The sequence below is a fragment of the Triticum urartu genome, chromosome 7A, assembly GCF_056163025.1.
Source record: "Triticum urartu cultivar PI428250 chromosome 7A, HENAU_Tu73, whole genome shotgun sequence".
In the NCBI taxonomy this organism is placed as follows: domain Eukaryota; kingdom Viridiplantae; phylum Streptophyta; class Magnoliopsida; order Poales; family Poaceae; genus Triticum; species Triticum urartu.
In genome coordinates this window covers 670,852,028-670,876,432 of record NC_141879.1, presented here as the reverse complement: position 1 = coordinate 670,876,432, position 24,405 = coordinate 670,852,028, and the positions used below count along the sequence as shown (strand labels likewise).

Below are 24,405 nucleotides of genomic sequence, written 5' to 3'. Positions count from 1 at the left end.
ATTTTCAGTTTCTACCGCGTTGAATCCACCTACATCTCTAATAGGTAAAGATGGGTCCTAATCCCACCAGAGGATGTGTAGATTGAGTACGTTCTCCATTCTACCCCGTTCCGAGACAAAATTTTGGCAGCATCTCCCCGCTGTTCTCCAGATACATGTCTCGGCAAATAGTCGAGAGAATATGCTTCAGAGAACAATGGGGAGGCGCCGCCGAAATCCTGTCTCGGAACGGGGTAGAACATGGAGAACATACCCAATCTACACATCATCGGGCTATCCATGGAAAATGCTGGACAATCCGAAAGAGCTGCGGTGATAAATATGCAATTGAATGCATATTTATCGATGCAACCCTTTCGGACGGGAGACGCCTAGGTTACGTCAATTGACTTGAGAATGAAATCTAGTCACATGATTCGTAGCTCACACTCGGCTGTAGAGGAAGTAGTCGAACACCGGAGGGACAACCGGGGACCAACAGCTCCTACGACGATCACTCCACCGAGATGGAACACCACAGAACCTGCACCGTGACAATAATTAAGTACATTACAATATATTCATCATCATCATCTAACAATCATCGAATCATAAAAATCAGCATCCTATATCATCTCTTCCGCAAAAAAAATCATTATCTATCATCAACATCATCATCTATCATCATTAACATCATCATCTATCATGTAACAATCATCATACATTTGCAACTATCATCAAAAAATCTATCATCTAACGTCATGCCCCTTGTTAAAAAAATTGCTTTTCTTGCATTTCTCACATTTGTAACAATCATCAAATCATCTATCAACTAACTATGCATCCATCCATCTAGTTACATAACTATGAACAACATCAAAATTATCAACAAAAATCTACAAAGAGGGAGGGAGGGAGCTCACCGTGGGGGAGGGCCGGCTCGGGGGGAGGGGCAGGCACGGACGATGGGCCAGAGCAGGTAGCGGAGGGGCAGGCACGAACGAAGTGGCCGCCGGGGCGGGGTCGATGGAGGTCGGGGCGGGGACGGAGGTCGGGGGAGGGAGGGCCGACCGCACGGGGATGTGTCGAGGGAGGCCGGGACGGGCGAATACAGCGGCGGTGTGGGCTGATCCGCGCGGAGACGACGGCGGCGTGGGCAGATCCAGGCGGCGGCGCGGCTCGGGGCGGGGAGGACGGCGGTGCAGCGCGGGGCGGGGAGGACGGCGGTGCACCGCGGGTGGGTGGGGGAGACGGGGGAGGTGCGGGCGATGGCGGGTTCGGGGCGGGGCGGGGCGGCCCAGGGTTGGTGCGGCGCGGGGCGGCGGGCTCGGGGCCGGCGGTGGCGTGCTCAGGGCGGGCGGCGGAGGTGGTGGGCGACGGCGCGGGTGTGGGTCGGGGAGGAAGGGGAGATGGATGGCGAATGGGTGGTGGGGGCGAACCGCAAGGGGATAAGGTCGGCCCTATGCCGACGGCCAGGCCGTCGGCATAGGCCCGCCCCTTTGCCACGTCATCGATCCGTGGACATGTGCGCTGCTATGCCGACGGCTAAGCCGTCGGCATAGATACTTTGCATTTTTTTTATTTTTTTGTTACGGCATTTTTTTATTTTTTATTTTTTTGTTACGGCATGTGTTGCACCCCCCAACACCATTCCGGCCCAAACCACCCAATGATACCCTCCGTGTTGGCCCGACGTGGCCGTTTCCCCCCTCCGGGACACGGCGACAGCCATGCCCGTGAGGTCTACACGACAGGACGGGGGCCGTGGGGGAGTAGTAATGCCACCGGAGCGTCGCACCGGGCCCTCATACATGCGGGGTGGTGTGGTGGCATGTCCGAAGAGGCGGCACACGTCTCCGGGGTGTGCCCCCCTCACGGACGGCGCCGCCGCCGGCACCTGGAGGGGGGAAACGGACGCGTCGGGTCTACACGGAGGGGATCTTGGTGTGGGTCTGACCCGGATGTTGCTCCAGAGTGTTCCTATGGGCTGACCTAACACAACCGGGTGGGAAGGTCCACTGGTCAAAGCCCGTCCATGCAAAGTCAAAGGGCTAGATCGCGTGGTCAAACGCTACAGGGTTAGGCGGGACGGGGGCACTTGGGGGGTAGCAATGCCACCGGAGCATCGCACCGGGCCCTCATACATGCGGGGTGGTGTGGTGGCATGTCCGAAGAGGCGGGACGCGTCTCCGGTGCGTGGCTCCCCCTCACGGACGGCGATGACACGATAGTAGACGTTCTGCGGTAACGATGCGGCGTCAATATTACTAAATACTCGGAGTGCGATAAAATCAAGAGTTTTTTTGCACGACATGGGCACATGTGCTATAGGAACGATGGTATTTTTCATAATCTTTGGTGATGGAGAAGTATCCGAAAAATTCCCTCTACGCGGATTGCCCTTCGCGCGTCTACGGCTGTGGCCGGCGGCCTCCGGGGGCTAGCATGCCGCCAAATTTTGCGTAGGCGGCCTCTCACAAGTCTGGAAGTGTTGTGGCGGTTGCAAACGCCCGGCACGCGTGTCCGGGGTGTGCCCCCCCTCACGGACGGCGCCGCCGCCGGCACCTGGAGGGGGGAAACGGACGCGTCGGGTCTACATGGAGGGGATCTTGCTGTGGGTCTGGCCCGGATGTTGCTCCAAAGTGTTCCTATCGGCTGACCTAACACAACCGGGTGGGGAGGTCCACTGGTCAAAGCCCGTCCGTGCAAAGTCAAAGGGCTAGATCCCGTGGTCAAACGCTACAGGGTTAGGCGGGACGGGGACACTGAGGGGGTAGCAATGCCACCGGAGCGTCGCACCGGACCCTCATACATGCGGGGTGGTGTGGTGGCATGTCCGAAGAGGCGGCACGCGTGTCCGGGGTGTGCCCCCCCTCACGGACGGCGCCGCCGCCGGCACTTGGAGGGGGAAACGGACGTGTCGGGTCTACACGGAGGGGATCTTGACCCCACGCGTCCGTTTCCCCCCTCCAGGTGCCGGCGGCGGCGCCGTCCGTGAGGGGGGGGCACACCCCGGACACGCGTGCCGGGCGTTTGCAACCGCCACAACACTTCCAGACTTGTGAGAGGCCGCCTACGCAAGATTTGGCGGCATGCTAGCCCCCGGAGGCCGCCGGCCACAGCCGTAGACGCGCGAAGGGCAATCCGCGTAGAGGGAATTTTTCGGATACTTCTCCATCACCAAAAATTATGAAAAAATACCATCGTTCCTATAGCACATGTGCCCACGTCGTGCAAAAAAAACTCATGATTTTATCGCGCTCCGAGTATTTAGTAATATTGACGCCGCATCGTTACCGCAGAACGTCCACTACAAGAAATATGTCAACTTGTGACCACCACTATTGGTCACTGAATGGTCACAAATTTCCATTTATGACCTTTTGATGACCAAAAACATAAGGTCAAAAGCTGGCCGTCGTAAACTGACTATAGCGACCTTTCTTCTGGAATGGTCGTAGACGTTTATGACCAAAATATTCCTACTGTGGCGTTTTGGTCACTAGCAACCTCCCCAGGCCACGTATGGATCCAACATGGCAAGCTGATGTGGCACAAGATTCAGCCCGGTCCAATTCGGTTTTCTACATTGGCCTAGCCCAACAATTTGACCTTTTATTATTATTATTTTTCCTACAAATTCTGTTGGGCTACATGGGCCAAGCCCAATATTTCAGCCTTTTTATCTCTGGGCTTTGGCCTTTTACAGTCTATTGATTATATATTTTTGAAAAATATATTATGGAGCTGGTCCTACTAGTCATGTTAATCTCATTTATTGATCCCACACATAAGAAAGTTACAAACTAGTCATATTATTTCACAAGTGGGTTGCACTGGTCAGGTTGCCATCTCACACACTATCAAATCACATTCATAATCAAATATTCCAAACAAATAAGAGAACATGTGAAATTCGTCAAATAACACTAGATTAGTGTCTTACAATTTCAGTAGACTATTACAACCCAGGTATACCAGCTATTACAATATTACAATATTACAGTCAAATAGAGCTGACAACTCTTTGCTGAGTAGCACTTCACGGCTTCGCGCTTTTCTTCACGTCTTCGCACTTCCAACTTTCTTAGGCCTGGAGCTCCTGTAAAAGAGGAACCAAGTAAAGAAGTTACACGCAGCTGCTCCTTACACATAGCTATATTTGCTAGAGATCAGCTATCAACTCTTGATATTTATCCAGCGGGCATTGGTATGTGTAGGTACTGATGGAAGGGTGTACCTGGATGTATAGCATGAGAAGGGAGAGCTGGAGCGCCCACCTGAACTGCAGCTTGCCGTAAACCATGTAGGCAAGCACCACCCGACACTTGCACATGCCGAAAAGGAGACCATGTCGTCCAGAACACTCATGTGCACCTGCATCAGCCAGAGGCACCGAAATTGAGAACGAAACCAAAATTTACACTAGCAGAAAATTAAAATATAAGTGTGGCATCGCATAGCTAAAGAAACCATATAATGTACCATAACATTTGCAAAAATGGAGCTGGTTCTCTCTAGGATTACTAGTCAGCTCACACTTTAAACATAACATTTGTTCATCTTATATAACAAAAAAACTTAGAAATGTCGATCGACTGCTCCAGAAATGCAATATGTAAACCCAGCTGGAATTGATAACTACAAGCTACAACAGCTCAAAGTGGCAGTAGCTAAAACGCAAGCATTGTTCTCACAACCAACCAATACTTCATTAACAAGTCACACATCAAAATCTATGTTTAGAATAACTGTTGAAGATGGGTTCAGCTTCGATGCCTAGAATAACTACTCACGGTGAAATCTGGACATGTATAGCAGCTACTAGTATGCAAAGGTTATCATGGTGCTACTGGCAGGCACTTCCACTGTTTAATTCTCCGCTGATCATATCAGGTTGCAAAATCTGTATAGTATTAGGTATGGACTAAGCAATACTGCATAGGCCTTTTCTTACTGGTGTTCGGTTTATAAAAAAGTTGGCCAACAACATCTATACAGTATTAGCATCTGTTGCTAGATTCTGGCAATCTTACCAGCATCGAAACACAGGCACGACACACAAATCAAATCAGGGCGAGGCAGACATTCTACCCAACGAGGACAGTAGCCTATCCCACTACCAACTACCATCTCAAAGCGCTCGGGCAAACATCAGCTCACCTGATGAGTAAGGCCCTCTAGATGTCCCTTTGGGGGAGCTTGATCGCTCTGCTCTTCAGCAGCAACATCAGGCTCCGGATTCGTGGCACCTGCGGAAGTACTGCACACCCCAGTCTGCAAGAGATTTGAAAAATCATCAGACAAACACATGAAGAACCAGCAGCCTCCAGCGGGATACTGAAGAAAATTCAGTTAAAAGTTCAGAACTCTGTCAGCTATTACTGAAATTCCTCCCCAAAATGAGAGAGGAGATGGGGTTACCAAGTACAAACCAACATTCTTGTTTTATTAATTTAGTCTGCTAAATGTCGGTAAAATTACTAAGAAACTAACAGCGGCTCCAGTGCAGATAGGATACAAAGTTTCAGATGTGTTCTGCAGTTATATTACATACAGACTGAAGAAATTGACAGAGCACAGTGCAGATAGGAGATGATGTTGGACATGCTACCAATTGTTTGCCTGTTTTGGGTGTTCGTGTTGTGCCCAACAGAGTGGGGATCCTCTGCTACAGGCTGGTGGCAGGCAATGGGGATCCTTTGTTGTAGATGATGAGGAGACACCTCGGGCTTGCAATAAGAATAATATAGGATGAGAATAATATAGGATGCTTCGCTTGCAATAAGTAAATGCATCATGAAGGTCGCAGATCCGCATACAGAATGAAGTTATGTAGGATCAGCAAGCTACTGGAAAATATAATCCCAACAAGCAAGCAAACCCGCGCGACTTATTTTTAATCTATTTAATAAAGGCACTCAGAATTGTGTTTCTGTATGCAGCGTGCTTTCAAGATCACACTCTGAATCTCTACTGTGATATCAATGAGAAATGGCCATTTGTGCTAATTATCTTATCATGAATGCAAATCTACATTTCCACCACAAACCCACAATGATTCTGGCTTCTTATAATGGAAGGGGATCATAAAGAAGAGATTGGAGGGCTCATAGGTGGATGAGTGCAAGATGCTGCAGGAGAGAATGCCTGCAACTAAGCAAATTGACATTGAAAATTAACACTAGAAACCTTGAGACGGAGACGGACTAGAAACCTTGAGCAGCACCTTCTAGCCCCAAACCGAACTCCTAATAATCACTAGAAACCTTGAGTAGCACATTCTTGCAGGTATACGTACCGGATATGGAGACGGAGACGGGCTCCTGGGAGAGCACACACCGTATCTGCTCCAGCTAGTAGGGGTGCTCCAGGTCCTTGATGTCCTGCACCGTATCTGCAAACGCCCAAATCAGTTCCCCGTCAGTCAGTGAAGCTAAGAAAATCAATGGAGTAAAAAACCAAAGAAGGAAACCGAGGGATCCGGGAGCTTCCATTACCGAAGACATCGAGCGCGTCGAGCGCCTCGTGCGCGGGGTGGACGGCGTGCTCCGGCCGCTCGTGCACGAGGCGGGGGCGTCGCGAGGAGCCAGCGGAGGTGGCGGTGGAGGTGCGGCGCCGAGGGTGTTGCGAGCGCGGCGGCCCTGTAGCGGAAGGCGCCGAGTGAGGCATCAGGGACGGGGTGGGTCGGCGGGCGGAGGACGAGCGGCGCGGGGTCTGCGTCCTACGGGAGGCGAGGAGGAGCGGGTGGTGGCGCGCGGGCGCGGGCGGCGGCCTCGGCTGAATCGGGGGTCGCGCTTGGCGACTTGAGGACGCGCGCGCCCGATCTGGCCTGATGAGAGGAAGGAGCGGAAGGATGGGGTCACCGTGGTGAGCTTGGCGCCACCGGAGGGCGGGATCGGGCGCCATAGGTGGTGGTGGCGGCGGCGACGAGGAGTGGTGCAGGGGAGAGGAGCTCGCGTTGGTGGGTAGGGTTTGGTGGAGAGAGGAAGATACGAGTGGTGCGCCGCCGCCAGGGACAAGGGGAATGAGATGGAGGAAGGGGGATCTGAGCTAGGGTTTGGGTTGCGGCTGGGGTATCTCTTTTCCATTTTTTTTTATTTTTTCTGTAGATAAACGGATGGATGGATGTGGGATGGAGAGATGGATGGATGGATGGGCGCCATGTCATCGATCCGTGGGAAGAGTTCCGATTGGTTCGGAAAACCAATGATTTAGATAGTTTCCAAGTACTAAAAAATAGAGGGATTTTGTGAAGTAGCTATCAAAAATATTTTGCAAAAGGTTACCCCACAAATTTTCACTAGAATTAGACCACATTTTATGGATAAGTACCAATTTGTATGCATTTCTGATATTTCTAGTAATTTTTAATCATTTTTCGAGTGCCCAAAAAGAGGTTTTTTTGTGAAGAACTTACCAAATAATTGTTGCAAAATTGGACCAAATCACTTTTCTAAAATACTAGGCCATATTTAATGCACAATTGACCAAATGGTTGGGTCTAAAAAGTTTTGATCCACCTCTCGTGAAAAAGACAATTTTTTGCCGATTCACGTGGAAGCGGGTCAAATTTGAACTGTAGCTGCCTTATACTTTGCTCTTTATTTTTTTCCAAAAATCATTTCTAGGTACACAAGTATCTATTTAATCAGAGAAACACTAAAAAAATTCCAATATTCAACCACTAGCTAGGAACGGTCATTCCCGCCGTTTTGACCGCATTTTGAAACGGGCATAAAAAATTCAAAAAAAATCAAAAAATTGGGAAACCTTCGCATTGTGTCATTATATGTGGCCAAGTTCCAAGGAAAAATAATAAACTTGTAATACGGCAATTATTTTAAAAAGTGTTCTCAGAAACGAGCTATCACGTGTGGAGATCAATGGCTTTCAAGCCAAATGATCAATCTTATGCCACATTCATGGCATAGTTTGTTCAAATGATCTCATATTATGGACAAGAGTGCATATTGGAATGACAAACAATGTTTCCTAAGAAAGTTTTCATTTTCTTTGGACGAAAAAACTATTTTCCATTTTTCGAGTGCCCAAAAGGAGGTTTTTTGTGAAGGACCTCCCAAATTATTGTTGCAAAATTGGACCAAATCATTTTTCTAAAATACTAGGACATATATAATGCACAATTGACCAAATGGTTGGGTGAAAAAAGTTTTGATCCACCTCTGGTGAAAAAGACAAATTGTCGTCGATTCAGTTGGAAACGGGTTAAATTTGAACTGTAGCTGCCTCATAGTTTGCTCTTTATTTTTTCCAAAAATCATTTCTAGGTACATAAGTATCTATTTAATCAGAGAAACACCAAAAAAATTCCAAGATTCAACCACTAGCTAGGAACGGTCAAGCCCGCCGTTTTGACCGCATTTTGAAACGGGCATAAAAAATTCAAAAAAAATCAAAAAAATGGAAAACCTTCGCATTGTGTCATCATATGTGACCAAGTTTCCAGGAAAAATAATAAACTTGTAATACGACAATTATTTTAAAAAAGTGTTCTCAGAAACGAGCTATCACGTGTGGAGATCAATGGCTTTCAAGCCAAATGATCAATCTTATGGCCACATTCATGGCATAGTTTGTTCAAATGATCTCATATTGTGCACAAGGGTGCATATTGGAATGGCAAACAATGTTGCCTAAGGAAGTTTTCATTTTCGTTGGACGAAAAAATCATTTTCCATTTTTCGAGTGCCCGAAAGGAGGTTTTTTTGTGAAGGAACTACCAAATAATTGTTGCAAAATTGGACCAAATCATTTTTATAAAATACTAGGCCATATTTAATGCACAATTGACAAAATGGTTGGGTGTAAAAATTTTTGATCCACCTCTCGTGAAAAAGACAAATTTCCGCCGATTTAGTTGGAAGCGGGTCAAATTTGAACTGCAGCTGCCTCATAGTTTGCTATTTATTTTTTCCAAAAATCATTTCTAGTTACATAAGGACCTATTTAATCATAAATACATGGTTTGGTGGCGATACGTCGAGGTTTGGACGGTGGCCGAGGGCCCCAACTCTAGAGCGCGTAAACTCGCATGCCCGTCGCGTGGTCACCGCGTGACCGTAATGTTACCATGTGTTCTGGGTGGCCTAGGCATGTCTAGTGGGTTGGGCACTCCCCAGGTTGGTGCTAGGAAGAAAATTACAACATAAGATTCTCACGAGGAGACCGATCTATGCTCAAACATGAATTAGCAGCCAAGTGTTTGATTAGCGGTACGGGAAATGCACATGGCCAATGGGCGTGAGTTTTGGCTGAGGATGATCATCTACTAAGGAGAATGTCTTCACAAATTTTGAGCTCAAAAGGAGGATCCTAGGTGGTACTTGCTTTGCAAAGTACCACGCTGGACAAAAATATGAATGTTGAAACTGGGCTCAAAATAATGACTGGAGTGAGCTGAAATTTTGTGAAGGATGGTTATTTGGGCATAGGGAAGCATTGTAGAAAATTGATACCAGTTGGACATGCCAAAGTAGTACTTCCTTCACAATGCTCTTCTATGGACAGAAACTTGGGAAAAACTAGTGAGAGAGATTGGATGAATCAAATGAGCTCAAAATTGGTTTAGGTAAGTTACTTAGGTATGGTCATGTGCTGGTAAATTTTCAGATCATTTGGGTAAGCCTAGCTAGTACTTACTTCACAAAGCTTCTCTCGAGGTAGAAACTTTGAAAATTTCCCGAGAAAGATTTACTAGGCAAATTGAGCTGAATATTATCATGTGGCAATTATTTGGGTATGGAAGAGTGCCCGAAAAGTTTGAGGGTAATAGGAGGGGTCTATATAACACTTGCTTTGCAACGTGCCAATTTGGCCATAAAATATAAATTGAACCTGGGCTCACATAGATGATTTGACTGAGCTGCAATTTGGAGGAGGGTGATAATTTGGACATATGAAGGAACTGTATAAATTTCATGTCATTTAGAGATATAAAAAAGGTACTTCCTTCACAATGCTTCTAGGTGGACAAAAACTTTGGAAATTTGCCGAAGAAGATTTGCTAGGCAAATGGAGCTGAATTTTGTCATGCGGTAATGATTTGGATAGGAAAGAGTGCCGAAAAATTCCGAGGGCAATGAAGAATATATAAATAGCACTTCCTTCATAAAGTGTTGTTGTGAACAGAATAGGAAAATGAATATTGTTGAATTAGTTTTGAACTAGGCAAGGAGGATTTTTACATATTTGATGAAGATATGCCCCAAAGAATTTATGAGATTTTTTTGGGAATTTTGGGAATGATAGAAATATAGGTTGCTTCACAACCTAGGGCAAAAACTGCCACATGGACATGACACATAGGCAAAACTGATGAGATGGCGCCTAGTCATCACAACCCACCACAATCTACAAGGCTATGACCATCTATATTGGTCATTAACAACTAGAAATAAGGCAGCGGACTAGCACTGTTTGCTTTGTGACCATTTCGTGTAAGGAAATTACGACCTTTCTGACCAAAATGGTCGCAATGGTTTCGGGTTTGGAGCCCCCTGAACAGCTTTTGACCAATTGGTCTAAAATGGTCATAAATTTATAACCAATTCTTCGAGGGTCACTGACAGAAGGTCATAAGTTGACATATTTCTTGTAGTGGTCTACTACCGTGTCATCGCCGTCCGTCAGGGGGGGGCACGCACCGGAGACGCGTCCCGCCTCTTCGGACATGCCACCACACCACCCCGCATGTATGAGGGCCCGGTGCGACGCTCCGGTGGCATTGCTACCCCCCCCCCCCCCAGTGTCCCCGTCCCGCCTAACCCTGTAGCGTTTGACCACGGGATCTAGCCCTTTGACTTTGCACGGACGGGCTTTGACCAGTGGACCTCCCCACCCGGTTGTGTTAGGTCAGCCCATAGGAACACTTTGGAGCAACATCCGGGCCAGACCCACAGCAAGATCCCCTCCGTGTAGACCCCACGCGTCCGTATCCCCCCTCCAGGTGCCGGCGGCAGCGCCGTCCGTGAGGGGGGCACACCCCGGACACGCGTGCTGGGCGTTTGCAACCGCCACAACACTTTCAGACTTGTGAGAGGCCGCCTACGCAAGATTTGGCGGCATGCTAGCCCCCGGAGGCCGCCGGCCACAGCCGTAGACGCGCGAAGGGCAATCCGCATAGAGGGAATTTTTCGGATACTTCTCCATCATCAAAAATTATGAAAAAATACCATCGTTCCTATAGCACATGTGCCCACGTCGTGCAAAAAAACTCTTGATTTTATCGCGCTCCGAGTATTTAATAATATTGACGCCGCATCGTTACCGCAGAACGTCTACTACCGTGTCATCGCCGTCCGTGAGGGGGGGCCACGCACCGGAGACGCGCCCCGCCTCTTCGGACATGCCACAACACCACCCCGCATGTATGAGGGCCCGGTGCGACGCTCCGGTGGCATTGCTACCCCCCAAGTGCCCCCGTCCCGCCTAACCCTGTAGCGTTTGACCACGGGATCTAGCCCTTTGACTTTACACGGACGGGCTTTGACCAGTGGACCTCCCCACCCGGTTGTGTTAGGTCAGCCCATAGGAACACTTTGGAGCAACATCCTGGCCAGACCCACAGCAAGATCCCCTCCGTGTAGACCCCACGCGTCCGTTTCCCCCTTCCAGGTGCCGGCGGCAGCGCCGTCCGTGAGGGGGGGCACACCCCGGAGCCCCAAGACGGGCGTCTACGCATGCATGAACACTTTCACATATGCATCGGGACCCGTGCGATGTTTCGGTGACATAGCTACACCCCGAATCCCCCCACCAACCAGAATTCCTTCCGTGTCGACCGTTTCCCCCCTCCGTGACACAGCGATAGCGACGTTCATAACGGGGGGCAATCGATATACCATCGGGTATGTTTTTTTAGATAAGGCATAATTATCTTATGCAAAAGCAAAAACTAAAATAAAGTAAAAATAAAAAAACAAAGTAAAAATAAAAAAATAAAGTAAAATACATGGATCGATGACGGAGGTTGTCCCACGGATCGATGGCGTGGCGTGGCACACGGATCGATGACGTGGCGAAGGGGCCTACGCCGACGGCTGTGCCGTAGGCATACCTCTACCACAGATAACCAAAGTAAAAATAAAAAATTAAGTAAAGTAAACATATGCCGACGGCAAGGCCGTCGGCATATCTGTGCACACACGGATCGATGACGTGGCGTGGCACACGGATCGTTGACGTGGCAGAGGGGCCTATGCCGACGGCTATGCCGTAGGCATACCTCTGCCACAGATATGCCGACGGCCGCCGTTACCGCCCGTCGGCGTAGGATCAACGCCGTCAAATGGTCAGCGCTGACCGGGCAGGTGGGCCCGGGCTATGCCGACGGCCTGTCCTATGCCGACGGGCCCCGTAGGCGTAGCTCGGGCGGTCCCGACGGCCTCGTCTATGCCGACGGCCCATGTATGCCGACGGCTATTCTACGCCTACGGCCTATCCTTGGCCGTCGGCATAGGTCCATAGATGCCGACGGGGGCCGTCGGCATAGATTTGGCCGTCGGCAACCCCAGTTTTTCTGGTAGTATGTATACTAGCACAGCAGTTATCATGCCTGCCTGCAAGCACTGTGCCGGCTGCCGCAGCGATATCTTCTCAAACACTTGCAAGCACTGCTCATACAAACAGAAGAAGCGTGATTGACCACATAAAGCACTTCGTTCAGGTCAATGAGATGGTCTGGTTTGTTTTTGAGGGCTGCTCGGTTACCTGCTCGGCCACATCAAGGTACTCGATCGCGAGGAGCCGGGAGCAGAGCACGGGGAGCAAGCAGTGGCGGACGACGGTGTCAGCAGCGCACGGCATGGCGTCGCAGAGGTAGGTGATGGCGCGCACGGCGAGCAGCATCTCGGGTCGCCAGCCGCACGAGCGCTCGCGCGGCGGACTCGGTGGGAAACTAGCCCCCGGCGTCCTCCATGCAGAACGAGAGCGCTTCGTAGAGCTCCGTGAGCAACGCAAGCAGCACGCCTCCCCCTGCGCCCTCCGAGGCGACGACCGCCACCATCCAACGGAACTTGCCGCCCCCAGGCCCCAGTCCCCATCCGACTCACACGACGACCCCCCCTCCCCACCCCTCAGGGTGGACACGGTCCGGGCCGGTCCGGTCCCTGACCGAGCCGCCATTTTGACCGGCCGCCGGCGGGCCGGACCGATCAGCTGGGCGGTCCTGATTTCAGGGCTCGGACCGACCGCCCTCCAGCCCGGGCTGGACCGAGGACCGGCCGTGGTCAACGTAGATGAGGGCACAACGCGCACGAGGGGTTGCCGGAGAGCGCAGGAAGAGGTGTAGGGCGCTCTATGGTCGAGATCGACGGTGGCGCACGCATGGAAGCGACATGACACGGCGGCGCCGGCCGGGGCGCCATTGTTAGCCATGAACCTTGGCGTTTTTGCTTCTTGGCAGTTTTTCTGTCGCATGCAAGTATGGTAGGGCGTGCATGAGCCCACGATTTTTTGTGTGCGGGCCTTGCCGTGATTAACGGATCAAATCTGACGTGAAGTTAGTCGTGGGATGGCGCCATGATTATAGGATCGAGCCTGTTTCTCTCCTTCCTTTTCTTTTTAGCAGTGATATATTTCTAAGAATGTTTTTTACGTAAACTTAAGTTGGATTGCTACTGTTACCTAAAATCGTGGGGCAGTTATTACAATCCAAACATAGATAGCATGTATAGATTTGGTAAGCATGTCACATAGGAATAGGATTTTCCTTCGGTTTTCTATTCGACTTGATAAAAGGAAGCGAAAGACGGCAGCGAAGGGCTAGTCAAGAATGGCGCCGCGATTATCGGATCGAACGCCGGCACTCTCGTTCTTTCTATTCTCTGTTTGACTGAATAGAAGGAAAAAAAAAGGGCAGCGCCTGATCTGGGTCTTCTTCTACCTCATTGCCCCTGTCTCTGTGTCAATTGAGGGATGAATACTTGATTCCGATGAACATAGCCGGGGTGGGACACGGCCAGGGCGTCGCCGGTGGCCGCGACGAAGAAGAACGGCCTTGCAGCTTCGGTCCGCTCGGTCGGACCGCTCAAAGACCGGACCGGACCGAGAAAATTTTGGGCCGAAATTTAGTAACCGGACCGAACAAATTCTTCAGCGGGCCAGGACCGGACGGTCCGGTCTAGAACGGGCCACGAGCGGGCCAAAAAGCCCGCTCGCTCCGTCCAGCCTGACCCACCCCCGTCCCTACAAAAAGGAGCACGGCGGCAGGGCGTCTCTGCAGTCCGCACTGTCCTTCTGCGTCGAGGATAAACACGATGTTGTGGAGAGGAAGAGTAGGCGGGCAGCAGGGCATAGGAGACGGCGGAGGAAATGGGGATTTTTTTCCTTTCTTTCCGATGAACCCTAGCCTAGATAGCTTGCTCACGTGGACGACTGCAGCGGCGAGACGACGGAAGATAAGGAGGAGGGGCGGCGGTGAGGCGGCGGCTCACGTACCGGGAAGGAGAGGCGACACCGCTGGGTGGGGTGACGGCGCCGAAGAGGAGGATGAGGCGGAGGGCAGAGAAGGGGCTGAAGGCGATTTTCTTCTCTTCTCTTTTTCTTAGAATAAAAAGCGACCCTGATGCGCAGTTGAATGGTTTTAATGGCCATGGACTAGTCTGATAGAAGCAATATACTCCCACTATAAATTGAGCTAACTAATGCGTCTAGCTACAGTTTTACATTCAATGGCTATCAATGCCAATCTAGTACGTAGCGGATATTTCCGAATTCCGAGGAATAAAAAATATTAATTTTTCAGCACACATTTTCAGATTACGACGCACTTTCACAAATACATGCTAAATTTCGCCGGGCAGTATGTAGTGAATACGACAGATAAAACTTATGATTTTTTCAAAGCATTTTGCAGGATCGCCATTATATTTCTCAGCTTATATAGTACTTCCTTCGTTTTTATTTACTCTGCATATTAGTCTTGGTCAAAGTAAAGCTTTACAAACTTTAACAAAGTTTATAAAAAAATATTAACATATACAATAACAAATCAATACCATTAGATTCGATGTTGAATGTACTTCCACATCATACAAATTTGTTTTTTTTTTAGAAAAGGAGGACGACCCCCGGCCTCTGCATCTGGACGATGCATATGGCCACTTTATTAATTATTAACACAAGACCTTACAAAGTCATACAACAATAAGTTTAAAGCCACTAAACAAAGCAACATCTGTCGCTATCCCTATCCAGTTGATGAAGGGGCGCTGAAAGTCTGGGCCTAATACCAAACAGACCACGCAGCCAAACCTAACATCTAAGACTTGAGGTCCCAACCAGGACGCCTGCCGGGTATGGGCACCCACCAGTCCGGCGTGCTTCTCATCCAGGACCCCTGCCGGGTATGAGGCCGCCGCAGCCACCTGCCACCAATCCATCTTCAGAGTTGTACTGCTGCATCAACCTTGCCCGGTCCAACTGCCGCCGACGCCACCACGACGCCAGGCAGCATCACCCTCCTGCACGAGTCCATCTCCGCTCATCAGGCGCCGAGTCTCCACTGCGCCACGCCGCCAAGATCCGCCGTCATCAATGGAGCAGATGAAACACCGCTCCTCCTCTTGTCCCCTCCAACCAGCACTTGCTCCAAAACAATGCCCCCATGAGGGAAAACGATACCGATGGCACCGTCATCGTCCGATCCGGTAGACCCAGATCTAGGGTTTCCCCCGGAACTTCCCGGTCAGGTTGATGTGACCTGCAACGACGATGCCTCCAGAAGGAAACGACGTCTGAGACGCCACCATCGTCCGCCAAGACCGCAGTCAGGCGCGATTTTCACCGGAAGTCACGTCTTCCCGACCTCGTGGCTGGCTGGAACCGAGCGGAACCTCGCCACGAAGACGTATGTCGCCATCGGTGCCCTCCGTCAGGTCGTCCATGCCGGATTCGAGGCTTCTAGATCTCGTCAAAGCTCAACGCCAAGATGCACCTGAAGCCACCGAAAGCCAGTAGGACACCCATCAGCCGGCCTCCCCGTCGCTGCCCGCACAGCCGAAGTGGAGCGCTGCCGCTCACAGTCGTGCCGGCAAGAGCGCCTTCATGACCGTGTCCGAGGCCGCCGCCCCGAGTCCCACCACCGCCGCCCAGGACGACGCACGGGTGCCCCTCCCCCTTTGAGGCAGGGGCCCGCCGCCACCGCGGCCAACGCCGGCGGCAGCGGCGGCTGGGCAGGCACGAAACACGCCCTCCTCTGGCGGCTAGGGTTTGACGCCCCGGTGCCGCCAGGGAGCGGCACGGGAGCGGTAAATATTTATATTCATTTCTATAAATTTGGTCAAATTTTACAAAGTTTGATTTCAGTCAACTCTAATATGCGAAGTAAATAAAAACGGAGAAAGTACGTGCGATCGATGCCGGGATGTGCAAGAGTACCTAGAGGGAGTTGTGCATCATGCGCTTACAAGATGGTGACCTGGTCTAGCCGAGGGCGACTTCCTCACGAACAATGTGGATGTTGAGCTCGATGTGCTTCGTGCGTTGATGGTGGATGGGGTTGGCAGCCATATAGACCCTGGAGATGTTATCACAGAAGACGGTAGTTGCCAGAGCCAGCAGCAGTCAACAATGGCATTGGTGATGGCGGGATACTCAACTGCAGCACTAGAGTGGGAGACTGTCGGCTGGCGTTTCAAGTAGCGGGAAATTGGGGAGATACACAACCCCACTAGCCTGCAATGAACTTCGAGGATAGCTTCATCCGATAGATATGCAGCGGAAACAAATAAACGATCATGTTAAAGTTGTGATTTAAAATCAGAAGAAAGGCTAACTTCTGACGGAGTGGGCAAGACCTGTCACCAGGAGGTTTGGGCCGAAGCGAAGCGGACCATAGTTCAAACAGAGCACGAGCCCGCTCAGGACTCGTGTGCCCATTGCTTCCCAGAGTTATAGCTAGTATTTTACTAAATCCATATCTGCTTTAACTCCCATCACTGCTGAAATTTCTGATTTTGCCGAGTATCAAAAAAACTCGACAAAAGTCGTTTCACACTCGGCGAAGTCTTTGCCAAGTATTGTTCTCGGCCCAGCCGCCCACGGTACTCGACCCAAATTTTACCGGCAAAGTGACTTTACCAAGAACCAGAACACGGGGACTCGGCAAAGTCTTTGCCGAGCATTAAAACAGGGATTCGGCAAAAAAAAGGCACTTGACGGCCGGAGGGAGACGGTGGCTGCCACGTGGCAGAAGACTTTGCCAAGTACTGTTGTCGGGTACTCGGCAAATATGAAAGCCCAGGAGCCAGACACACACACCCCTGGTAGGCGCCGACGCCGAATGCGGCGTAGTTGTGCCGTGGTTGGAGAGCAGCGGCGCCCGGTCAGGAGTTACCGCGCGAGAGGCGGCCGGGCGGCAGCTGCTGTGCGACGGTGCAGCTGCTGGTGATGTGTCCGGCGTCGGGGTAGCTGTTGGAGGCTGCGGCGCGGGAGTTGGGGGCGGCAGCATGGACCGGATCTGGGGTCAGCCTGGCCGATCTGGTGGAGGCAAGGCTGTCCGCCGGAGTGAGCTGTTCGTTGTGCCCGCGACATAGAGCGTTCTGGTGGTGGATGATGGGCTGGTGGTTGTGCGCTTCTTGTTCTCCCGGTGGTCTTGACCTTGCTGGTTAGGGCATGTACAATGCTAGCTGTTTAGATAGGCACTTATGAAGGAAAAAATAGTTTAAAAAGAAAGTAAAAGCACCTAAGCGCCTCAACTTTCAACGCAAGACGCTAATTAACCAAACAGCACAAGCGCTTAATGCAGGAAGAAAAGAGGCCAAGCGCCTGCTGCATGGTTTTGCGCCGATGCCCAGGGTGACACCGGGATTTAACACGGCAATCACTAATCAATCAGGATTAGAATCCTAGCGCCCAGGCTAAGCGCTTCGCATTGGAGATGCCCTTATGGAGGATGAGATGGAGTTGCTTGTTCTTGATCGTGCAGGAGGTGGAGATGGATTATGTTTCATCGACCGTGCTAGGTATGGGTGTTCAAACTTTTCGAAAATGGGTGTTCAATGGCATTATGCCTCGTATCTGTAGGATGACTTGTAACTAGACCTGACAATATAAATCTTTAAATAATTATTGCCTCTTGGGTCATTTACTTGGTCAGAAGACGAGACGGCGGTAACCCCCAAAAGATGGAATAAGTTTCTACTCGCTTAGACCCTATTCGGTGGTGCGTCTTACATCGTTAAAGAGTGCGTGGATATGTGTCTCTGAGGAATCTCGTGGGATTTGATTTGTGGTTATCTTTGATGGAAAGCTATAGAGTGCATCAAAACCAAAATGCACCAGACTTCTTGGTTAGAGCATACATTCAGATAAAGATTACTAGCTGACAGAACGCTCTCCAGCATTCAAACAATTATCAAAAGTACTGCAGGAACCCGTACCGTAATGGTTGCTCAAGACTTCGTGGTTAAAAAGCAATGAAGAAGATCGATTGCTAGCATATGGAGGACGAATTACATATGAACAGTAAGTACCTCCCTTGCCTGCTGCTGTTGTTTCACTTGTTTGGGATAAAAAAAAGCCAAAACGGAGGATGATGAAAATCTGCTCCCATGGTTTTTGTTGATCCATCCATCCAAGAAATTTAAAAATAAAAAGAAACGCATGGAGAAATCATAAAGGAATGTTGGACATTGTGCTTCGGTGATTTGCTTTATATATAAAGCGTGGCGAAAGTCTTTTCGATAAATCCGAAAGAAATCAAGATTATCAGCAGATAAAATCAAATCAAATCGTGTAAGGATGGATGTACCAATAGATGTGGGATTACAAGGAATGAAGAGGATAGATTACCGGACCGGGTCGGAGAGATGAGGGATGAACTCAGTTTTTTGCCTTGCTTGCAATTGCTTTGTTTGCTCTGAGGAAGGGGAATGGATGGAGTGACTGACCAACTCCTCACTGCGGGCTCCTTCTGCTCGCCCTCTCCTCTCCTCTCGCCGCCGTCGCCAAGCGTCCAAAGTCCCACACACATCCTGCACGCGGATGAATGACTATTCCTAGTATATAAAGAGAAGAGATGGCATGATTGAGAGAAGAAGGCCACGGTGTCACGAATCATTGAGGTGGCACAAGCCAAACCCATCCTGTGTGAATATAATCAGACCCAACATAAAATTATAAGATCAATAAAAAAAATTTAAGGTAAAGCAAAGCTTTATTACTTAACGGTGAGCAGGCATATCACCACAACACAAGAGCCACTTGGGCTGGTACATCGCCCACCGACTCCATTAGGTGGTTCTCAGGGAATAGACGGCCCACATTGGCCAAAGCGTGTGCTACAGAGTTAGTCTCATGCCGACAAACACTTATTAAGATCGGGCAGGAGTGGGGGGCCGATGTACCAGTCCAAGTGGCTGCTTGTGTTGTGGGCAATATGCCTGCTCACCGTTAAGTAATAAAGCTTTGTTTTATCTTAAAAAAAATTATAAGATCAATAATTAAGGAAACATTAAACGACTGAATCAGGCCCTCCGTAAAGAACTATAAAAGCGTTTACATCACTACACGCTTTTATATTTCTTTATCAGAGGGAGTTCAAAGTAGAGACCTTTACATGGGCAAACAGTAACGCTTTCCAAAAAGAAAGGAAATACATTGACGTGAATAGGGAAACATGGAGCAGGAATGGCTTGGCGGATCCGATCAGCACTTCAGGCCGACAGTGCAAAAGCTCATACAAATACAAGATAGCACCAGGTCTCTGGGCGTTGGGCTGGGCCGATAAATCATGCAGCACCCGACCAGAATCTCCGATGCGCGCACGCGCCAGGATCAGCCGAGGTTGACTTCCTCCCCTTCCTCTGCCCGGTCGAGCTTGCCTGTCAAGGCGCCCCCATCCAGGATGCTGCCAAACATGGCGGCCTCGTACAGGTAGTTCACCTGCCAGGCGTGGTGGCTCGCATGGGCGAGGAGCCACGCCATTTCGTCGACGAGACCCTTAGAGAAGAGCTGGACCAGCTGCAGGCGCACGGATTCGGCGAGGTTCTCCTCGTGCTGCTCGTCCACCTCGCCCTGCCGGACGTACTCCAGCGGGCCGGTGACCAGGGACCACCAGAGGGCGCCAAGCAGCTGCTGGTCCTCGTCCCGGCGCTGGCGGAGGAACCGGCGTACATGGTTGCAGGTTTCCTCGCCGTCGCAGGCATACTCGGGGTCTAGGGGCCTGCTGAAGCCGGTGGTGCGGAAGTCGGCGTCGAAGACCTCGTCGAAGTCCGCCTCGCGCTGGGGCCGCGCCGGTGACTTGCGGGCCTTGGGCCATCCCAGGAGGGCGCGGCGGAAGAGCATGTGCCGGTCGTTGCAGATGTGCCACGCGATTTCATTGTCGACCATCCGGGCTGAGGGCTCGTGCCACCTCTGGGTGAAGGCCCGTGCGCCCGTGGCGGCGTATGCGTCATATATGGCCCGGAGCGCCGGCTCGCTCACCACGCCTGATGCAGTGATGTCGGCCACGTTGAGGAATGAGTTCATGATCTCGGAGTTGACCAGGTCGGAGCCCACGTCAATGACGTCGTGGCTGTTGATGCTCAAGACGAGGTCGCTCATGGCGGCGCCGGCGTCAAAGCCCCGGGCCGTGGCATCGGCTGCAATGCCGAGCACGCTGCTATCGAACAGGTAGATGACCTGGGCGGCACGGCGATCCATCTGCGCGGAGCGGTCCTTGAGGCGTGCCTTGTGCATCACCTCCAGCGCGATTTTGTCCTGGATGTACGGGAGGCCGACGCCGACGGCCTCACGGCGCTCCCGGCCGTAAGGGGTGCCCAGCGCATGGGCGTCGGCAAGCGCATCCTGCACCAGCCCGTGGAGCTGGGGGAACACGTGGCTGTACCCGTACTCGTAGTTAACGGCCATGTCGGTGACATAGTTGGAGAACATGGTGCGCACGTCGGCGGCGCCAATGAGCATGTTGGACATGCAGCCGCCGAACAAGGCATTGTTGGTGGTCAGGGCCGCGGGCCAGTCGGTGGCGCCCAGCTGGGCGAGCACCTGCGGCGAGGCTTGCCTCAGTGCCTTGCCTTTAGGGGGAAGCACGTTGCCGATTGCGTGTTGAGTGCTTTTCCACAGCGCCAGCTCGGGCGATAGCCGCAGCTGCACTACCCTGGGCAGCTCGTCCCTGCCGACGGTGATGCTAGCAAACATCTCCGCCACCATGCCTTGGGCCTGGCATGACAGCCTTTTCAGATCCGCCGTGGCTCCCTCGCCGATCAAGGCCCTCGCCTCTGAGTAGCCCGCGTACACTAGGGGGAAGCCAGGCTCGGCCTCGGCCATCGGACCCTCGTCCCAGAAATGCGGAGGGAATCTAATGCCGCTGCCGCCGCTGGGGAGAGCGTCTTTGTCCAGCCCCGCCTGGACCTCAATGTTGAGGCCTTGGAGAGAGCAGCTACCCCATCGAGGGAAGGATGCGTCCGCACCCATGCTTCCCATATACACTATATATAGCAGTATAAAGAGAAGAATGTGATCGAGTAGAGAGAAACTTAGGCCCTTGGTGCTACTCATTCTACGTATTCCTCAGCTATATATAGCCGCAGACTCGCGAGCAGCACCAGCAGCAGCATATGTGAGAAATTAAGCTAGCAGTCGGATTAGCAGGCTCCTCCCGTGTCAAACCAGCCCGCCCGCAAATTGGTCATGGTTAAGAAACTTACTAGCAGCCAGACTATGTGCGGGTCGTTGATGTCTTTTTCATCTCATGTTTAAGATGGCCTTCTAGGTCCTTTTATTCGTTTTTAAAAAGGAAACACTTACTAGCGGCCGTCTGATAGCAGACTTTTGCAGGACTATGCGTGGGTCGTTGATGTCTTTTTCATCTCATGGTTAAGATGGCCCCCTGAATCCCATCAACAGAATGACTACTTCTGAACACATTAATTCATACGTATAAATTGAGCTAACTAATGCGTCTAGCTACAATTTTCATATTCAATGGCTGTTAATGCCAATCTTGCAGCGGATGTTTCTGAATTCGGAGGAACAAAATAAAATAAAATTTTCAGTACACATTTTCAGAGTACGACACACTTTCGCAAATACTCCCTCCGTAAACAAATATAAAAGTGTTTACATCACTACTTTAGTGATCTAAACGCTCTTGTATTTCTTTACAGAGGGAGTACATGCTAAATTTCCCCAGCCAGTATATATGTAGTAAGTGACAGATCGAAACCTATGATTTTTTCAAAGCGTTTGGCAGGATCGCCATTTTATTCCTCGGCTTATATATAGCACATGGGATCGATGCCAGGACGTGCACGAGTACGCGGAGAGAGTTGTGCATCGTGCGTTTACAAGATGGTGACATGGTTGATCAGTTAGAACCGTGGTTAGCTGTGACCGACAGCTACATATTTGAAAAAAGATGCACTCAAAGCTGGTCGAGGGTGACTTTCTCACGAACAATGTGGATGTTGAGCTCAATATGCTTGGTGCGTCGATGGTGGACGGGGTTGGCAGCCATGTAGACCCTGGAGATGTTACCAGTTATCACAGAAGACGACCGTGGTCATGGTGATGGGAGAATGCACAGCTCGCTGAGTAGTTGCCGTTGCCGGAGCAAGCAGCATTCAACAAGGGCACTAGAGTGGGAGACCGTCGGCTGGCGTTTCAAGTAGCGAGAAATTGGGAAGGAAGATACACTTCCCCACAAGCCTGCAATGAACTTCGAGGATAGCTTCAACCGATAGATATGCAGCGAAAACAAATAAACGATCATGTTGAAGTTGTGATTCTATTCGGAAGAAAGGCTAACTTCTGACAGAGTGAGCAAGACCCGTCACTGGGAGGCTTGGACCGAAGCAAAGCAGACCACGGTGCAAACAGAGCACGAGCCCGCCCAGGACTTCTGTGCCCGTTGCGCCTAATTTTACTAAATCCATATCTGCCTTAACTCCGATGGTACTGTCTCTCGTTAGAACTATAACAATACGTTATTATATCATGGGAACAAGATGAATGAACATCTTGTATGAACATCAGTTCAGGGTAACTGACTTAACTTTTCTACCTGTGTAGTGCGAATGATAAGATGAGATCCAAGGGATGATACCATTCTTAAGTGCTTTCTGAAAAAAAAAATTACGCCCAAAGCATGACATATGACGGCGGTTGGGCGCACCACTTGACACACTCTCATCCGGACCCAATCCCATGCTGATGAGAAACACCAACTAGCAGTGGTGGACAGGGCCGCCGCCCCGGCATCCAAGACCTAGACACCACCTCACCTGAGACTCGTCACTACCCCAACCAAAGAGACGGGCGGAAAGGTCCCATATTTCGCACCCCTAGGCGACCCCCAACATCGAGACCCATTAGGCTGGCCGGAACTGGCAACCATCGGCCCATCCTGCAGCCCCGAGCGCGAGACGAGCTCGGTCCTGCAGCACCGTGAGGGGGACGAGGTCAGTCCTGCTGCACCGTGCGCGAGACGAGCTCGGTCCTGCTGCACCGTGCGTGAGACGAGCTCGGTCCTGCCGCACCGGGTGCGAGACGAGCGATGGACCGTGGCTGGGAGAGGGCCAGCCCTTCGATGGAAGTAGTGGCCGGATGACGAGGAAGAGGGGCAAAGGTCAAAACGGTCCGAATGCGGATGAGCCGACGCCGGAAGCTGGCCACCATGAAGCCGCCACGACACCGAGAGGCCACCACGAACCTTCCCGCGCCGCCGCCCATGACCAGAGCAACGGCCACGCCCGGCCGCTGCCCACCTGCGTCGCCCAGCGAGCTCCAAGCGCCGGAGCCGCCGGACACGCACCACCGATGCCACCACCAACCAGTGCCACCTCCACCCCCCGCACCCCGCCGTCGAGTCCAATCGCTGTGCCGCGACCAGACCAACAAGTAGCACCACCACTAGATGCTGCCCCCACCGCGAGGACCAGCCGGAGCACCAGCCCTGGCCAGCCGCAGCCGCCGAGGGCAGCCATGCGCCACCCGGGACGCCGGCGACCAGATATGGCCACACCAAATTGAGGGCCGCAGACACCATGGGCACGCCCGCGCGCAGCCATCACCGTGGTTACCAGGGGCCACAACGGCCATGAGGCACGCACAGGAGCCCGCCGTCGCCGCTCGAGACCACGCCGTTGCGCCCTGCCGCCAACGCGCCACCATCCGCCGAGGAGACCGCCCACGTCGATCCCACCAATAGAGGAGAGAGAGGGTCCCGTCGCCGCCAACGCCGACCGGGCTTTGCCAGGTGGCGCGCCCCGGCGCCGGCGAGGAATAGAGGAGGGAGGAGGGGCGCGGGGACGGCGGCGTTAGGGTTTCCCCCCTTGGCCGCCACGGAAGCGACGCGAGAGGGGCGAGAGGAGCTTCGCATGTTGGGGTTTGCTGCACCAAGTCGTCTCCCGAGCTTCCTCCTTTCCAAGCTGCGAGTGCCAAGCACCGTACCAAGGGCAAGCC

At 51.5% G+C, this 24,405-nt stretch overlaps 3 protein-coding genes across 6 annotated transcripts in view; all 3 read right to left on the bottom strand.

The window, feature by feature from the left end:
* Nucleotides 1-12,867, bottom strand: part of LOC125520992 (E3 ubiquitin-protein ligase UPL4-like) — a 28,312-nt gene extending 15,445 nt beyond the window's left edge. Inside the window, exons 1-2 of the mRNA XM_087535282.1 lie at nucleotides 12,712-12,867; nucleotides 12,532-12,614 (exon numbers count right to left, since the gene is read on the bottom strand). Of these exons, the coding sequence (XP_087391408.1) occupies nucleotides 12,532-12,614; nucleotides 12,712-12,849 (221 nt within the window). The 5' untranslated portion in view covers nucleotides 12,850-12,867. The remainder of the gene's footprint in view (nucleotides 1-12,531; nucleotides 12,615-12,711) is intronic.
* Nucleotides 3,833-7,042, bottom strand: LOC125524846 (uncharacterized). Of its 4 annotated transcripts, none has more exons than XR_007290985.2 (6): nucleotides 6,480-7,042; nucleotides 6,281-6,376; nucleotides 5,594-5,711; nucleotides 5,143-5,256; nucleotides 4,220-4,356; nucleotides 3,833-4,081 (listed from the first exon to the last, which is right to left on the bottom strand). XR_007290985.2 is itself a non-coding variant. In XM_048689868.2 (5 exons), exons 1-5 carry the CDS (start codon nucleotides 6,486-6,488, stop codon nucleotides 3,972-3,974), a joined length of 426 nt encoding a protein of 141 aa, XP_048545825.2. In that variant the 5' UTR covers nucleotides 6,489-7,041; the 3' UTR covers nucleotides 3,833-3,971. The 4 variants fall into 4 exon arrangements, 2 of the variants coding, with proteins under 2 accessions (XP_048545825.2, XP_048545826.2); XR_015612144.1 differs by having other exon boundaries at nucleotides 4,260-4,356; XM_048689868.2 differs by lacking the exon at nucleotides 5,594-5,711 and having other exon boundaries at nucleotides 4,260-4,356; nucleotides 6,480-7,041.
* Nucleotides 12,868-19,340: 6,473 nt separating the features above from the next.
* On the bottom strand, nucleotides 19,341-21,478 carry LOC125523885 (uncharacterized). Its single transcript, XM_048688944.2, has one exon. The coding sequence runs from the start codon at nucleotides 21,424-21,426 to the stop codon at nucleotides 19,780-19,782; it is 1,647 nt and encodes a 548-aa protein (XP_048544901.1). The 5' UTR covers nucleotides 21,427-21,478; the 3' UTR covers nucleotides 19,341-19,779.
* Between the last annotated feature and the right edge of the window lie 2,927 nt (nucleotides 21,479-24,405).

Coding starts and splice junctions, on each gene's coding strand:
- LOC125523885 (XM_048688944.2), bottom strand. CDS start 21,426: ATGGGAAGCATGGGTGCGGACGCATCCTTCCCTCGATGGGGTAGCTGC.
- LOC125524846 (XM_048689868.2), bottom strand. Junction 5,257..6,280: donor CGTCTCCGTCTCCATATCCG/GTACGTATACCT, acceptor AATCTCTTGCAG/ACTGGGGTGTGCAGTACTTC. Junction 4,082..4,259: donor TACGGCAAGCTGCAGTTCAG/GTGGGCGCTCCA, acceptor CCTCTTTTACAG/GAGCTCCAGGCCTAAGAAAG.